The sequence below is a fragment of the Vicugna pacos genome, chromosome 32, assembly GCF_048564905.1.
Source record: "Vicugna pacos chromosome 32, VicPac4, whole genome shotgun sequence".
NCBI classification, from domain to species: Eukaryota; Metazoa; Chordata; class Mammalia; order Artiodactyla; family Camelidae; genus Vicugna; species Vicugna pacos.
Window position 1 is genome coordinate 2,206,437 of NC_133018.1, and position 16,900 is coordinate 2,223,336.

A 16,900-nucleotide genomic window follows, 5' to 3' on the forward strand; every position below is an offset into this window, starting at 1 on the left:
GAAGTTACGCTTGCGGGCTTCGCTGGGCCTCCGCCTCACAGAGCCAGGCGCGTTTCCGACGCAGGCGCTTACGTTCCGGGCGGCCAGAGAGCGTCCAGCCGCCGCGCAGCGCTGACTCGTTCCTTCCGGGGCGCGCCCCGCCCCTTCGGCGAGCTCAGCTCGCTTCCGTGTCTCTATGGTCCCGACTTCCGGCGCGAGTCACACCTCGCGAGATTTCGGCCGTGCAGCAATGGCGAGGCCGTGAGTGTCGCTTATAGAGTCGGGAGAACGTGCTGGGACGGGGCTCGGGCGAGACTGGGCCGGAGGAGATCCGCTAGGCCGGGGCCGCCTGGAGCGGGGTGTTGGCGGGGGGCGCGAGGGCCCTTTGGGCCCGGACAGCCGCCCGCGACCGAGCTCCCGCCTCTTCCCCAGATGCCGCGTCACTGCTCCGCCGCCGGGTGCTGCACACGGGACACGCGCGAGACGCGCAACCGCGGCATCTCTTTCCACAGGTCAGCGCGCTTGCGCGCCGGCGCTCCCAGGGTCACGTGCGCATGCGTCTGTCCGGACCGCCGCGAGGCTCTACGACTGCGCAGGCGCCTAGACGCCGAGCGAGACTGAGTGGGAGGGTTGCGGTGCTTGACGGGTGCTTGCTGGGGGCGGTCAGCTGGTCCCGGGCCCGCTGTCCCGACTCCTACCTGTCCGATGTCGCCAAGCAAGTCCCTTTCGCTCTTGAGGCCTCAGTTTCCGCATCTATGCGCGTGCAGGGTACGCGCGTCTTCTAGGGGAGGCATGAGCATTGCCGGCCCTTCCGGTCCAGGACCTTGGGCGGCGCGAGCCCGGGGTCTCAGGTACCCCGAAGCTGACGGGCTTCTGGCCCCGCAGACTTCCGAAGAAGGACAACCCGAGGCGAGGCTTGTGGTTGGCCAACTGCCAGAGGCTGGACCCCAGCGGACAGGGCTTATGGGACCCGGCCTCCGAGTACATCTATTTCTGCTCCAAACACTTCGAGGAGAACTGCTTTGAGCTGGTGGGAATCAGGTGAGCCTCATGCAGCCGGCTGTGAGGAGAGGGGCGGGCACTGGGGCAGCTGCCGGCTATAGAGAGGTTCCTGGAGCGGGAGCCCTGGTTCTCCCCAGCTCGGAGCTTCAGTGTCCACTCACGACAGAGGAGGGGAGTGGGCTCCACCCCTCAGGATCACTGTGCTAGTGGGTGCTCCCCAGAACCCTGCAGGTGCACAAATGAAATCATGTGTCTTGGCTCTGGTGGAGCCTTTGCATACACTCACTCTTGATGAGTCCTGCAGAGAAGAGATTGGTGTATCTCTTAACTTGGTATTCCCCAGACTCACTGTTAACCCTGTGCCTCCCCAGCTCCCACTGAGCTAGATGGGGATGGGTTCAGGACCCTGTTGGCTCCAAACCCCTGCAGGTGGACCTGGGGCAGCAGCACTTTTTCCCATCTCATACAGACTGCTTTCCCCCACAGTGGGTATCACAGGCTGAAGGAGGGAGCAGTTCCCACCATATTCGAGTCTTTTTCCAAGTTGCGTCGAACGACCAAGACCAAGGGGCACAGTTACTCCTCTGGTCCCCCGGATGTCAACCGGCTCCGGCGATGCAGGAAACGGTATGTGCTTTGCCTGGGGTCTGCCCCACCCCACCTCAGGTCTGAGGGATGGGCTTTAAGGGGTCTGCCAGCAGCCTTGCTGGACAGGGTTCTGAGCACATAGAATGGCTTCAGAGGTGGGGGTCAGCTGGGCTGGTGGAGTGGGGTCATGTACTCCCTAAGCTGGCCCAGCATGTCAGTCTGTCTGTCTTCCCTCAGCTGCTTGGAGGGCCGAGGGCCCACAACTCCATTTTCTCCGCCTCCCCCTGCTGACGTCACCTGCTTCCCGGTGGAAGAGGCCTCGGCCCCTGCGGCTTTGCCTGCCTCCCCCTCTGGGAGGCTGGAGCCTGGCCTCAGCAGCCCCTTCTCAGACCTACTAGGACCCCTGGGCGCCCAGGCAGACGAAGCAGGTTGCAGCACTCAGCCCTCACCCGAGCGGGAGCCAGAGCGGCAGCCATCCCCTCTAGAGCCACGGCCCGTCTCCCCCTCGGCCTACATGCTGCGCCTCCCGCCACCTGCTGGAGCCTACATCCAGAGTGAGCACAGCTACCAGGTGGGCAGCGCCTTGCTCTGGAAGCGACGGGCTGAGGCCGCTCTGGATGCCCTGGACAAGGCCCAGCGCCAGCTGCAGGCCTGCAAGCGGCGGGAGCAGCGGCTGCGGCTGCGGCTGACCAAGCTGCAGCAGGAGCGGGCACGGGAGAAGCGGGCGCAGGCAGATGCCCGTCAGACTCTGAAGGACCATGTGCAGGACTTCGCCATGCAGCTGAGCAGCAGCATGGTTTGAGCTGGCCGCCAGGGCTCTGGCCTCCTTCTGCATCAGAATCCACCTGGAGAGGGACCTGATCTGAGCTTGTCCACTGGACCTGCTAGATGCCATAATAAAGTGGATTCTAGAAAGAGACCCTGCTCTCTGGCTCTATTGGGGACTAGAACCCTTCTCACTGGTTCTAAGCCCTTTCCCCTAGAGGAATCAGACCTTGGAGTCCAGGTTTGGCTGTGAAGAGCAGGAAGCCCAGCTCTTGGCCACAACTCCCCAGGCACTTCTGTGCCACAGAGGGTTCTCTGAGAGACATGTGCTGTGCATAGAGGTCGAGGGCAAGGCCGAACACCTTTTCCTGGGTTCCAAAACAGCCTGGCCTCAGCCTGCTGGCCTCTTGGAAAACACTCATAAAACCCAGGCTAGACTCAGGTCCTTTTCAGGGACATAACAGGCTTCTGTCCCCAGACCGAGTATGCCCAGCAGTCAGACCTGGAAGTCAGAGCCCCAGCTGCTGGGCAGCCCCCTACTCACAACCAGGCCTGTCTCATCCAAAAAACGGCTGAGAACATTGATCACTGACCTGGGGCTGCTGTGCTGGGCAGGTAGTGCAGGTTCCACAGTGACCTTCCTGGTCCCTGGAGGTCTGGGGTGAACGTGTGGGGAGCAGAGGAATAGGCACATGGGCAGCAGTCCTGGCCTCAACCTGTGTCCTCACTTTCCTTCACTTCAGCTGGAACGTGGACAGCCTCCCTGCACCTGTGATCTATAGCTTAGCCACACCTGTTCCCTGCTACAGGGCCTCGGCCCCAAGAGCACAGCTGATTTCTTTCCAGTTCTGGAAGTGTTTCCACTGTGTCATGAAATTTGCTTAGCCCTTGGAGTGCAACTTTTATTCACATTGTGCCTGGGAGAGTCAAACGGCACTCAATAGGAGGCAGATGCGGATAGCAGAGGGTCCAGGTGGTCCCCAAGCCTGCAAGCCCGTGGAGGCACATCTTGCCCCACCCTTTCCTCGCTTTCTGGCAGCCTGCAGGCGTGCTTCCCTTGCCCAAGGGTCTACCTGCTCATGGTCCCCAGGGCTCTTAGCAAGGCATGAGAAGTGGCAGGTGCCACGGTTGTGCAGGCACGACTGGAGGCCGAGAAGAGAGTTCATGTTTTCCCAAAGTGGCTTTGTGGCAGCCAGGCCCGAACAGTTCAGGGAAGGAGTCGGCTTGTCCTCAAGAGTCCTAGCCCAGACAGGAGACCACAGTGGAGTGTGCGAGCAGGGCCACCACAGAGGGGCCAGGAGAGCCCCCCGGGAGTGAAACAGCACCATGCCAGCCTGTTTTGTTCCCACCAGCCCTTCTCCTGCATAACTGGGCCACCCTGGGTAGGGGCGGGGGCGAGGGGCTATAGGCACAGAGAACCAGGCAAGACTGCTGATCCCAGCACCCAGGCCCCCAGCCAGGCCTCGGCTCTGGGAGGACAGAGGGCCACAGCCCACCAGTGGGGACTGCACGGTGAGCTCTGTGTAGGTAGCACTGCTGTGGCTTTAATAGAGGCAAGCCTGTGACAATAAATACTTAGGGACAGGCGGGGACTGGGGTTGCATCTCTTCTGTCTTCCTGGTGTAGCCTGAGGCCCTGATGCACACACAGGCAGGTGGGATCCCCGCAGCGCCTGCAGATACCCAGCCCAGTCCTGAGTGACACTTCGTGGGTGGGGAGCTGACCTCAGGGCCCTTCACCCCAAAATTCATCTTCAGTCAGACTCCATCTGCCCATCAGTGTTGCCCATGCACAAGTTCCAGGTGGCAGGAGATCCCCTTGGGTCCCTACCAGGTGGGGGACACAAAGCCGGCTCCCTGTTGGGCTCATCTCTCCCCCACCGGGCCCTGGCCAGGATCCGTCCTGCTGGGTCCTCTTTGCTGAGCCCTGACTCCCCACCCCCACCCCAGAGAGGGTGCCATTCTGGGGGCCTCCTTCCCTCTCTGCTTCCTGTGGGATCAGTGTCTTCAGCAGTAAGGTGGGACATTTGCAGCTCCCTGTCTCATGTACCCCTCAGCTCTCTGTGGGGGCCCTGGGCACCCACAGGCCTGAATGTCGCCAGCAGTCTCCGCAGTGGCGTGGGTAGGGTGGGTGAGGCCAGCATCATGTGGGCCCTCATATGTCGGCACCGAGCTCTGCACACTGCTTGTCGGAGATGTGGGAGGCCAGGGAGTCAATGATGTCCAGCAGCAGCTGCTGGCTCAGTGAGCGCAGTGTGGGCAGCTTGGAGACCTGCAGGAGGCAACCGGGGCCAGAAGGATGGAGCCAGGTTCATGCCAGGGTGGGCTGGCTCCCAGGACAGGGTGGGGCGTGGCCAGTGGGGGACAGCTCTGCTTAGGTATCCCCAGGGCCCCCTGCTGCCATGGCCACAGCCACGGGGGGCGGGCCCTAAGACGAGGGGCGGGCCAGGGGACAGGGCGGGGCCTGACCTTCGTGAACTGGTGCACGATGATGTGTAGGCAGTGCCGCTTCATGTCCAGCGCCTGCGTCTTGTCTGCTGCCTCCAGGATCTGGAACAGCAGGCCCTGAGTGCTGCTCCCCACCCCTACCCCTGAGCCAGCACAGCTGCAGGCAGCCCAGGCGCCAAGCGAGCTACCTGCAGCACGTTCTGCACCGTGACATTCATCTCCAGGTTCTGCTTGCAGTAGGCCTGCAGTCGGTTGTTGTAGAAGCCGTAATAGTAGGGGGCCGCGAACAGGTAGCTGGGGGCTGGTTAAGGAGCTGCCACCAGGGGAGCCCTCCCCACACCTGCCCTCATCCCCCAGGAGAACCACACCTCTGGGACAGAGAAAACCTGAGCCATAGCTGCCTTGTCCTGCCCCCCCATCACCACCAGGACGGCTGGGGCTCGGATCCATGCAGGACCCTGGCTGCTCTCTACACGGGCTTGGAACCACGCAGGGGTCCAAGGCCCCATTCAAGGTCCAAAGAAAACCACAGAATCCTCTCCCCAGGAAAGCACCCTCACACACATTTGCAGAGCCCAGAGTTTCAGACCCCACAGAAGTGACGTGTCCAGGAATCATTCGCTCAGAGCAGTGACTGACCCCTTCCTCTGAACACCTCTGTCCCTCCTGGCTGCAGACCCCTCAGTACCAGCCAGCTAAATGCTTCAGGGAACCCAGGAGAGACTGGGCACCAGAGAATCCTCTAGAAATTGATGCCTTTGGGGAGGTCCCAAAGCCACCCCAGGAGTGACCCAGGAGCCCCGGAGGTGAGGATGCAGCGAGTCCTCAGGCGGCATGTTGACCTCGCCGTAGTAGATGTAGCGCAGCATGGACTCGAAGGCCTGCCTGCTGGGCACCATCTCCCCGATGGAGATGTTCACCTGGCCATCCTCGGGCATGAAGGACCGGAACATGGCCTCAAAGTAGCTGCAGATGGGCTGGCCCTCAGCAAGGTACCCACGCCCGGCCCACCCACCCACCAGCCCACCAGCCACAGGCCACCCACCTGGAGCGGGCGGCCAGGATGGCCTTGTGGGCTGGCCGCGGGTGCCCATCCAGCAGTAGCGTGATGTCACAGAAGTCCGCTCCCGCGCCCTCCAGGTACGCCTTCATATCCTGGATCAGAGACGTGCCTGGGGGTGTGGAGGGACTCTGAGCAGATGCCTCCGCCCCCAGAGGTCCCTGAGCCAAAGGATGGCTTCTGACTCAGGACCTGGGACCCCAGGCCACCGCCTCTTGTATATCTGCCCGAGTTGCCCCTGAACCAACCTCCCCTCTGGCCCTTGAAGCACTGCCAGGCCCCGTTCTCCCCTCAGCCCCAAACACGGCCTCAGTCCTGCACCCCCTCATCCCAGAGTCTGACCATTCCGGGAGTCAGCCCCCTGAGCCCTCCCCCATGCTTGTGCTGGAGCTTGAGGCCAGTATGCCCTGTGTGCTTGGCCGGAAGCCAGGGGCTGAAGGAAGCCGTGCGGTCCCTTCCTGGGCTGGGCAGACAGGACAGGGAGGTGCCAAGCAATGAGGGCTGCGCTCACCCCTCATGAAGCCCCCAACGTGGGCCCACCTGGAACAGAAGCTGCTCGCTCGCTGCACACCCAGGAGATGCAGCCCTCAGTGCTTAGCCTGCTGCACACAGCTCTGACCTGCCTGTCTGCGCTGAGCTGCCTACTGTCATACCCTGTGCCTTGTGCCTGACAAGAGCCTCCCCTCAAGCTGACCGCCCCCGGCCCAGTGCTCTAGGGACACGGTGGGCTCCCTACCGATGTCCACAGGCTGGTCCGAGGGGCTGCGGGGAGGTGGCTGCTGCTTCCGCCGCACGATCTCCACGATCAGAGGGGACGACAGGCGCTCGAATTCTTTCATCATGATCACCTGGTTGAAGTGCGACTCCTTCACCACGAAGTTCAGGCAGTGCTCCTGGGACAGATGGGCGGCAGGCTTGGGGTCAGGCCTCGCCCCAACCCCCGACACCCAGACCAGGCAGCAGCAGGGGGCAGGCTGCGGCATGACCCTGCCACGCACCTTGAGCTGGCCGAGCTGCAGCCGGGCGGCGCTCTCACACACAACCAGCACGTTCTGCAGGTCCACGGAGGCCTCGATGTACTGGCGGCACAGCTGCTCCAGGCGGCACAGCTGGAAGCTTAGCGCCAGCTTGTACACATCCATGATGAGCAGCACGTCCTCCACGTGGCCTGCGTCCAAGAGCCCCTGAGCCTCCGGGCCGTAGCCGGTGTGGGGCACAGGCCCCAGCTCCCCCCACAAAAAGGCAGTGGCTGGGCCACATGCGGGTGGTGGTAGCCTGAGACCCAGGCTGCCCCCTGCCAGGTAGGGCTACCAGTGCCCAGTCCTGTCCCACCTGCCCCTCCTCCACCCCCCACCGCCTGAGGCCGACCTTTCCGCGGGTACTTGATCTTGTCCGTGTAGAGGAACTGCATGAGCACCTCGAAGGGCCGGGCCTCGGCCTCACGGATGGCCACGCGCAGCAGGGGCGGCCGGACCCCACCCACGGCCACACCGGGGCCCTCCCTGGGCACAGCACCGGGACCCTCCCTGCCTGCCTCTTCCTCCAGCTTCTGTGGGGAGAGGAAGGGGTGCTTGAGGACACTTCACAGAAGCTACTGCCTGGGTAGGGGGAGAGGGTGGGGAGAGGGAGGCCGGTCACCTGAGTCAGCCGCTCCCGAGCCTGCACAATCTTCCTGCGGAGCCAGCGGCTCCGTGCAGTGACAATAGCCACGTGGCCCTGCACGCACTCCTCCTTCTGCAGTGAGGGCGACACCTCGGTGGAGGGTACAGGACCCTCATCCTGGGTGCAGGGGCCCGGGGACTCCAGGGACTGGTGGGCAGCCAACCGGGCACAGGAAGGGCACCTACCTCACCCAGCACAAACTCCACGTCACAAAACTGGCGGCTCTCCCACAGCCTCCCATAGTCTTCGTGCAGCGTGCACTTAGGGTAACAGGAGAACTGCAGGCAGACGCCCCACTGTCGGCCCAGCTCTGCCCTCTCCTCCGCGAGCAGGTGCCCTCCAAGCACCAGTGGCCGCCCAGCCCAGCCCCCTCCACTGAGCGCTGGGAGCCCGCCCTCCCCCGCCCAGCACTCGGGTTCCTCAAACTGCCCTGGGCCAAGAGGCCCACAGCCCAGCCCAGCCCCCTGGGAGAGGCTGTTCTGCCACCCACCCCGGGCCATCCCCGCTGTCCACGCTGGCCTGTGAGCCCTCCTGCAACCTGTACATCTGCCCGCTGCGAGCCCCGCCCCCACCCCGGGCCGTCCCGTCCCCGTGTCCCGTCTGCATCCCCACTGTCTCCGCCCCACCCCAGGCCGGCCCCGCCCCAACCCGGCTGTCTCCGCCCCAACCCCGGCCGGCCTGCGAGCCCACCTGGAACCTGTACATCTCCCCGCTGCGGATGTTGTTGTCCACGGTGCCCCCGAAGATGTACATGGCGTCGGAGATCACAGCCGCCGCGTGGAAGAGCCTCCCACTGGGCAGCTGCGGAGAGCCGGGACAAGTTGGGAGGCTGGGATGGGTGGGCAGGGTCTCCAGCCATGGGGCTGGTGAGGCCTGGCGCTGGCCAGGCTGTGAGCAAGGACGTGGCCCAAGGGCCTGGAAGGAGGGGCCAGAAGGCAGGACCTCAGGCAGAACAGTGGGGGTGGGGGAGGTGGGGCCTGTGGACCCACAGGGTGACAGTGGGTATTGGGTGTCACGAGCTACACTTGTGTGGCCCAGCCAGCAGGGCTCAGGCTCCTGGCCTGGCCTCACTTGCTGTGTGACCGTTGGGCCTCCACCTCCCCATCAGAAGACTGGCTTCAGGGGGTGAGGGGCGCTCAGGAGGGAGCCGACCCTCACCTCGGAGGCTGGTGGGGTGGGCTGCCTGGTGATGGTGCTGCCAAAGTCCAGGCCAAAGACATCCCGGGACTTTTTGCAGCTGCCTCGCTCCTCGGAGCCCAGAGCAGGCGCCTCCTCAGAAGTAGATGCTCGCTCTGGCACCTCGGCCCCGCTGACCTGGTGGGGAGACACGCAGCCTTCCTCAGCAAGGGCAGGGCAGGAGGCTGTTCCTGCCCAAGATGGGGACTGGTGCTATGGGGACAGTGTGGGGGGAGGAGTCACACAACGAGGGTGCTCTCAGCACGGCCGAGATGGGAGCTGGGCCGAGGTCAAGGTGTGCCTCCTGGGAGAATGTCCCGTGCTCGGTGCACACGGGATGGGCAGTGGAGTATGAGCCTGCAGGTGGCAAGGTGGGAACATGCCAGAGGGGCCCCGGGCCAGGGTCCAGCCAGGGCAGGTATCCAGGGCTGACAGTTCCGGGCATTCTGGCCTTGCTCCTGCTGGCTGTCAGGAGCCCTGGGAGCCCCCAGAGGCTGTAAGGAGCCTGAGGGTGGGAGGAGCAGGCAGGTCTGGACCCCTGGCCCTGGACCCACCCACATGTGCCCCAATACACTCACCTCACTGTCCGAACTGGGTTGGATGACCTCCCAGGTCTGGAAGTCCACATCGTAGCAATGCAGCTCGTTGGGGAGCGTGTTGTCAGCCGCACCACCAAACACGTAGAGGTGGCGATCGAAGGCCACCATGGTATGCCCATAGCGCCGCTGTGGGGGCGGTGGGGAGCCCCGGAGCAGGTGTTCAGTGGGGATGCGTGTCCACCTGTGATGCGTGTGGACGCTGCGTGTGAACCAGCACCAGAGTAGGGGCTCCTGGTTGCCTGCAGCCTCCACCTGGGCTCTAAGCCCTCTCCGCGGCCCTGTGGGCCCGGCTGGAAGTGCTCTGTGCCCCTCGCCCCATTCCACTCTGGCACCAGCTCTGCCGGGCTCCACAAAGCCCACCATAGGGTCTTGCCTGAGCCCCTGCCCCCCCCAGCCACAGAGCAGGCATCAGTGGCAGGGTGGGAGGGTGACATCTGACCGGTGAGGCAATTGCCTGAAGGGGTGTTTGGCTGTCTCCACACTGGGGCCAAGGGGGCTGCCCAGGCCCCCAGATGCTGGGCTGCAGCCGCCCCTGAGGGGCCTTCGGGGCTCTCGCCCAGGCTGCATGAGGGCCTCTCCCAGACCTCTCTGCCGGGGCTGCCTGGCCAGCTCCTGGCATAGGCACGGGGTGCTGACCAGGGAGCTCCACCAGGGCACTCACGTTTTGTCCTTGAACTCAAACTGGAAGAGGTTGTTGGTTATCTTGGCCCCGCTCTGCCCTGAGAAGACGAACATCCGGTCCCGGCACACAGCGGCCGGGAAGTTGCAGCAGGAGGGGGGGATCTCGCCACTCTGGGCCACCTGCGGGAGGGAAGGTGTGGAGGCTGCTCTCACTCCTGAAACCTTTGTGAGTGAGGGTTCACAGGCCCTTTTTTGCTAAGTGGCTTAAGGCCCCACCTGAATGGGCCCAGTTTTGACCAGTTGGGGCCGAAGTCCTCACTACAGGGCAGATGGGGCAGCAGTGGGGCAGCTCGCCCGGAGACGGCAGCAGGCAGGACACGAACAGCAAGCCGCCCTGCTCAGTTCAGAGGCAGGGGTGGTCCCCCAGCTGCATCGGTCACCCGTGTCATCCCGGGCGGTCAGCGGGAGAGCCTGGCCAAGGCTGAGGCTGGGCTTTGACAAGGGAATAAAACTGCCCCCCTCGCCTCCACAGCCCCGCGCCCCTCACCTCCTCCCAACACGTGAGCTCCCGGTCCTGGAGGCCAATTGTCCACATGTCGTTCAACCTGTGTGAGGACAGAGAGGTCAGGACCCCACAGACAGGCTGGCGGTCAGGGTGGCCCTGGGCCCAGCCAGGAGGGATGGCTCCAGGAGGACCACACTCCACGGAGGTGGGGCTTCGGTGGGGGACTGCATTGAGTCCTCCTGAGCCAGGTCCTCACATCGCCTGCGTGGATGAGTGGCCTCACCATGACGTGGGGAGCAGCAGTGGGGACCGCTCGCTCAGCTGACTCCAGGCCAGGGGAGGACTTCATAGAAACCACCTCTGGCACTGCAGCATGGGGGCCTCCTATGCTCTGAGCTTCGGGGAATGAGCACACACTATTTTTGTAACCAGAAAAGCAAAGCCAATTTCCCACAGCAAGGAGAAGGCCTATAAGGGCAGGAACTCTGTGCCACCCTCCATGGGGTGGGGCCAGCTCTGAGCCCTGCTGCTGCCACATCCCGCCCACTCAGCCCCTCAGGGTCACCACCCACTGACCCTGCCACTCTGGGTCCCCAGCTCCGATGACACCCAGCTATGGGGCCCAGCATGTCCTCAGACAGCTACACAGATGTGAGCCAGGCTCGCCCTGGGGAGATGCCTCAGGGATGCCAGGACTTCTGACCTCTGCAGGGGTCAGTTGGCAGGGGCCGTACCATCTTCCTGTTCCCCCAGCCCTGTGCACACAGCCACCCTCCCAAGAAACCCCTGGCCCAAGCCCCACTCCCTGTGGTAGGATGGCCAGTCTGTGCCTCAGTGCACTCGCAGGCCACCACCTACCTGGCGTTGCCATCGTAGCCAGCAAAGATCCACAGCTTGTCACTGTACACTGTGGCACCATGGGCCGACCTAGCGACCGGCAGCCTGGAGCATGAGGAGGGGTGAGTGGTGAGCCCCCAGCACACACCTGAGCTCACAGTCCCAGGAGGCCTGGGCAGGGGCCACAGCCTGGCCAGCCCGCTGGGAATAAGGGACAGCACCAGAGGCCAGGGCAGCTGGACGAGGATTCCCACGTTGAAGGGCACAGAGCCCCCTCCCAGCTCCCACCCAGTATCAAGGGGTGCTGGCAAAGCAGGCCAGAGACACGCCCATCAACAGGAACTTTGGTCCCTTCTACTCTGGGAAAGGAGGGATCTGAGAGCTGGGGGAAGGCTCAGACTGGAGCAGGTGGGAGTTGCCACCAGCTCCCAGCTCTGGCCACTGTGCTGTGCGCCCAGGACTCTCTCCTCTGGGCCTCAGGCTCTCCATCTGTAATTCTCCAGGGGCTGAGTCAGGCCCACTGCCGCCCAGGACCCAGAGGGGCTGCTGGCATAACCCCAGAGGTCTCAGCAAAATCTCTCACCGTCCTTCAATTTTCCATTCTGTCCACTGGCCAGTTGCAAACTTGTATTCAAAGAGATCATTTTTATTCTTCAAGTTAGAATTGGAATAAATGTCCCCTGTGTAGCCCCCTGTAAAGAGAGTGAGAAGCCGTCACACCCAAAAGCAGCAATTCAGGCTTCAAAGCCCAGGAGGTGGGGGCAGAATCGGGCCTCGGTTACAATGTACTCTGGGGCCCCCCCAAGCTAGGGGAGCACCTCGTGCCTGCTTGCCTCTGCACGAGGCTCTGGGGACAGATGGGCAGAACCCTGTTCCTTGCTCCTGGTTGGGAGGGGAACCGCCTCCCAGCACAGCTAGAGACAGGCAGCTCCACCCCAGGGAGATCAGGCTGGTCAGGGAGACCCAGCACAGGAGCTCAGAGGACTCAGGCAGAACAAGCTGACGGTGCAGACAGCACAAGCACAGCAAGTGACCAAGGCTGGAAGGGTGGAAGGGGGGGCAGCGCAGCTTCAGGCCGGGAGGGAACAGCTCACCAAAGACGAACATGCTGCTGCCGTGGACGACGGCCGAGTGGTGGTAGCGGGGGGCGGGAGGTGTCCCGGTAGTGAACGCCCTGGTGGGGGGACAAGGGGCAGTGGTTGTCAGCAGGGCAGCCCCCACCACCCACAAACTTCCTTTTACTTTTGCATTGTGAAGGTAATACCTGTTTCATCACAGAAACCCTTTAAAAATTGCCAATATGGAAAAAAAAGAGAAAACCAACCAGCACAACATATATAATCCCCTCGCAGAAACCACCATCCACACCTTGAAGGCCCTCATTCTCCCATGCAATGTTTACCCCTCTCAGTAATTTTTAATGGAATCACGCGGTAGGTATTTTGGAATCTGCTCTTTCTGTGGGTCTCTGCTGCTCTGGAATCGTCCACGTCCGATCCCCACAGCTGCTCCATGTTCTGCGGCTCAGGGCTCCACATGTTTTATTTATGGAATTAAAAACCCATTTATACTGCTTTCCCAGGGCTGCTCCTTTCAGACTTTTATACTTAAGCAATTCTTGTAAACGAGGTACTGGGGATTGGAGGTACCCAGGACCTCATGCGTGATATGCACTCTAATACTGACCTATACCCCACCCCCACCAGACATAAGCAATTTTTAACAAAGAGTTATAAAGTCTTGAGTGTGAGTGATTTTTAAACTAATCTGCAACTCTTGGCCATACTGTAAAATCACATGTGAGAAAAACATATAAACGTCCACAGCAACCCCAGCACCCCCCGGGTGTCGGGGCAGACGCTGGGCAGCGGGCCAGGCTCGGTAGCTGCGGGTCCTGGACCTGGGCACCCTTCTCCATCACAGAGGGGCAGTGAGTCCCCACCCCAGGGGGCTGCACCCAGAGCTGCGGCAGAGCCCGGTGCAAGGGCAGCCAAAACAGCTCAGGAGGAAGCCCAACATCTTTGGATCCTGGGATACTTATCTCCCCTCAGCTGTGAGCCACTCCCAGATGGGAGCTGGGCTGGACCAGATGGGCACAAATCCACCACGCTCAGCGAGAGCAGGCGTCTCACTCAAGGCTGCACAGCTGGGGAGGGTGGCCAGGACTGGCAGGCTGCCCACTGCCCATGTGGGGTCTCCTGGCAGAAGGTGGGCTCCCCGGGGCAGGGAGGGAAGGGGAGGCACTACTGCCAGCCTCTGGACAGCCCCCTGCAGCAGCAGACTCCATCCTGGAAGGCCCCAGCAGCTGGTGGCTGCCCTGGCTGGTGAGGCAGGCCTGGTGACTGATGGGCTCTCCTGAGGCAGAAGCTAAGGACTCACAACCAGATCAAACAGATCCCCTTATATAACAGGACTCAGGCTAACCACTCTCAGCTGTGGACTGGAAAAGAAAGCCAAGAAAGAGAAGGACTTGCTGAGCAGCTCTAGGAGAGGCGGCCCCCGGATGTGATCATCTCCTCCTTGAAGCCCCTCTGGCTTTCCCAGAGCAGGACTCAGCTGGCAGTCAGGCCGCAGCCTGGTGCCCTGAGCCTGCAGAAGGAGGGGCTGGAGCCAGGGACACCCACCTGCACCAGGAGCAGTCCTTCACGTCGAACCGAAGAAGGTCATTGAGCATTGTCTTCCTGAAAAACAGCCAGGGACCCGGGAGATGGACGCTGCAGCCCAGGGGTGCGGGCAGCTGTTTGGGGGACTCAGCCAGGACCAGGCAACCAGCTGATGCCCAACGGACCACAGAGGTGACCCCAGAGGAAGCTCCCCAGCTGGTGGGGAACCTGGGCCTGCCATGTAGGCAGGATCAGCAGGCCTGGGATCAGGACACAAGCATGATCCTAGGCACCTCATACCTCACCTCAGGCTCCAGAATCCCCACCCACATTCCCGCTGGTGTGCCCCGACCCCCCTTCTCTGAGGCTGTGTCCATGTGTTAGGGGAGGCCCCTGCCCCTCTCTCTCTCTTCCTGCCACCTCTTTATGGCAAAGCCAACGAATTCACTACATTAAAGACACAATAAAGTGGAAAGCAAATGCACCAGCCATCACATCACTGCACAAGACCCGCGTGTTACCACCCAGCCCTTGTCAGTAAGACAGAAGAAGGGCATGGACCCAACAGGAGCCCAGCACCCCTGCACCTGGGCCTCACTCAGTCTCCGCCTCCAAGAAATAGCCTGGGTGATAAAAGAGCCCACCCAAGGCCACACAGCCAGGCACCCGGGACCTGAGAAGCAGAGGTATGACCGTAGTCCTCCCTTCTCCCATTTGCACCCATCTCCCACCCCCACGTCACCCCACCCCTGCCAAGCTGCAGGAGGCCATCTCTCTCTGTACCCAGTTGGTCTTTACAAAGTTGCAACTAGAATGAGACAAATTGTCATCCTGTTTCTTAGTGTCACATTGTAGAAGCAATGTTTCTGCTTCTTGCTACACAGCTGCCATATCAAGTCCACCTGCTGCAGAACAGTCCTGGGGATGTTCCCACCTCCTGCCCTGTGCTGGACACCAGGACTTTTCTGGTTTGGGGGATTCTGGCTAAGGCTGCGGTAAACATCTGTGGGCAGATGCCTCTTCTTGATTTCATTTGTTCCCTTAGAGTGGCGAACATTTAGTGAATTGTCTAGGTGCTGGGATACAGGTCTAGCCCTGGCTGAGGAGATAGGTAATAAACAACATCTGTGGGCTCTGGGGACCAATGGAGCCACTAAGAGGTGCAGAAGGGAAGGGGAGGGCTGCTGGCTGGTCCAGTTGGTCCAGGTGTTGGGGGAAAGCCTCACTCACAGATTTAGAGGGCCAGGAAAAGTGGGAAATAGGGAACAGCCAGCACAAGGGCCTGACCGGAAGGATGCATGGTACATCTGAACACAGCTAGGCAGAGGTGTGGCCCAGCAGGACTCAAGGGAAGGATGCGTGATGTGCAAACACCACATCCTCAGGGTCAGGGACCCTCCTGTCCTGAGCCCCTCAGCCTGCACTCACTGACCCTCAGGAACACCCTGTAAAAGCAGAACATGGGACCATCCCTCTCTACAGAGGAGACAAGGGTGCGGTTGGTGCCATTAAGCCGCCTGCCCAAAACCACAAAGATGTAACCTGAACTGAGCCTTGTCTGTCCAGGAGACCAAGCTTCAGACCCACAACCAGCAGGCTCCCACCAAAGAAAACCAGCCAGTTTAACTGGGAACCATTCATGGAATGGAGATGTGCCCACCCACCGAAAGTTGGGTCGTTGCCAGGATAAGTGATTAGCCAGGAATTTACAGCAACACGGGAAAACCCTTATGAAAGTGAAAAATGTGGGAAATAGATAAATCAGTATCCCCCATACTTTCTCAACTACAACATGAACATGTGTATGAGGCCTAGAGGGGAGGGGCAGCAGCCAGGGCGGGTGTGGATGTGCTTCTGTCAATCCTGTGTCCTTTCACTCAGAATGAGAGGGACATTTCTGCATCCTGAGTATGTGTTACCTCCTGGATGTGGTGCTGAGAACCCCGAGCGCAGGGAACCTCAGACTGGGAAACCGAGGCTGAGCGCTTAGCTAACATCTGGAAAGACACTAGAGGAGCTGCAGAGGCCACCATGCTTCTCCCTCCCTGATCCAGACACACTCACCCGTTGTCTCCACCAAATACATAGATGGCATCTTTATAGGCCACCACTGTGTGCTTGCTACGCCTGGAAAGAGAGGGGTGGGTGGCAGTGAGGCCAGGACACTCCTGCGGGCACCCAAGGAATGAGACTGGCACTGGGGCTGCCACACAGGTCGGATAACACCTCTCAAATGCCAAGGTCAATGGAGACCCCTAAATTCCACCAGTATCCCCAAAGGACTGCATATGGGGACCCCTGACACTCCCATCGCACTGCAGAGCACCTGGGACCCCAGCTCCCGACCCACAAACAGAACTTAACTCTCATACCCTGTCCTGGGCCACCCCACTCCGGGATTCCCTCGGAAGTCCCTCTCCTGCCCTGGACATCGACCTGGACCTCCCTCCCCCGCCCTCGCCGCCAACACACACACACACACACACACATTACCAGGTCCTACACACACACACACACACACACACACACACATTACCAGGCCCTACACACACACACACACACACACACACACACACACTACCAGGTCCTGCCCCAGGACACCGCGGCCCGGCCTCCTCCCTGAGCCCCTCCTGGGACTCCCTCCGACACCCCCTCCCCAGGGCCCCTAGGACCCCCGCGCCCCGCCGTACCGGGCCCCCACGAACTCGTCGCAGGGCGGGAGGCGCCGCCAACGATGCACTGTCTCAAAGGGCCCGAAGTTTAGCGTCAGGTACTCAACACTGTCCGAGCAGCTGTGGTCAAAGTCCACACTCGGGGCCACCTTGGACCGCGCGCCGCCAGCCAGGGCCCCGGCCCCGATCGGGACCCCTGCGCCACCTGGCCCAGCCATGCCGGGTCCGCGGCCGATGGGCCACCGGGTCCGTGGGACGTGCGGCCACCGCCCCGGGCCGCCCCCGCGGGACTACATTTCCCGGCGATCCCTGTGCCGACGGCGCCGCACTTCCGGCCGGCGCCGCACTCTGGGATGCCCACACTTCCGGGCAAGCCTAGTGGCC

The 16,900-nt window shown here is 61.8% G+C and overlaps 2 protein-coding genes across 2 annotated transcripts; one reads left to right on the top strand and one right to left on the bottom strand.

Moving 5' to 3' along the window:
* The first annotated feature begins 164 nt into the window (after positions 1-164).
* THAP7 (THAP domain containing 7) lies at positions 165-2,488 on the top strand. The gene is made up of 5 exons (XM_015251910.3): positions 165-240; positions 412-491; positions 865-1,020; positions 1,468-1,608; positions 1,807-2,488. Exons 2-5 carry the CDS (start codon positions 412-414, stop codon positions 2,369-2,371), a joined length of 942 nt encoding a protein of 313 aa, XP_015107396.1. The 5' UTR covers positions 165-240; the 3' UTR covers positions 2,372-2,488.
* Positions 2,489-3,858: 1,370 nt separating this feature from the next.
* On the bottom strand, positions 3,859-16,850 carry LZTR1 (leucine zipper like post translational regulator 1). Its single transcript, XM_006219077.4, has 21 exons — positions 16,535-16,850; positions 15,909-15,971; positions 13,866-13,922; positions 12,336-12,415; positions 11,825-11,933; positions 11,263-11,346; positions 10,447-10,504; positions 9,940-10,079; positions 9,258-9,459; positions 8,662-8,817; positions 8,194-8,304; positions 7,689-7,781; positions 7,480-7,575; positions 7,210-7,390; positions 6,840-7,009; positions 6,578-6,734; positions 5,827-5,953; positions 5,598-5,747; positions 4,970-5,075; positions 4,803-4,883; positions 3,859-4,605 (listed from the first exon to the last, which is right to left on the bottom strand). The coding sequence occupies exons 1-21, from the start codon at positions 16,732-16,734 to the stop codon at positions 4,489-4,491; spliced, it is 2,538 nt and encodes an 845-aa protein (XP_006219139.1). The 5' UTR covers positions 16,735-16,850; the 3' UTR covers positions 3,859-4,488.
* Positions 16,851-16,900: the final 50 nt, after the last annotated feature.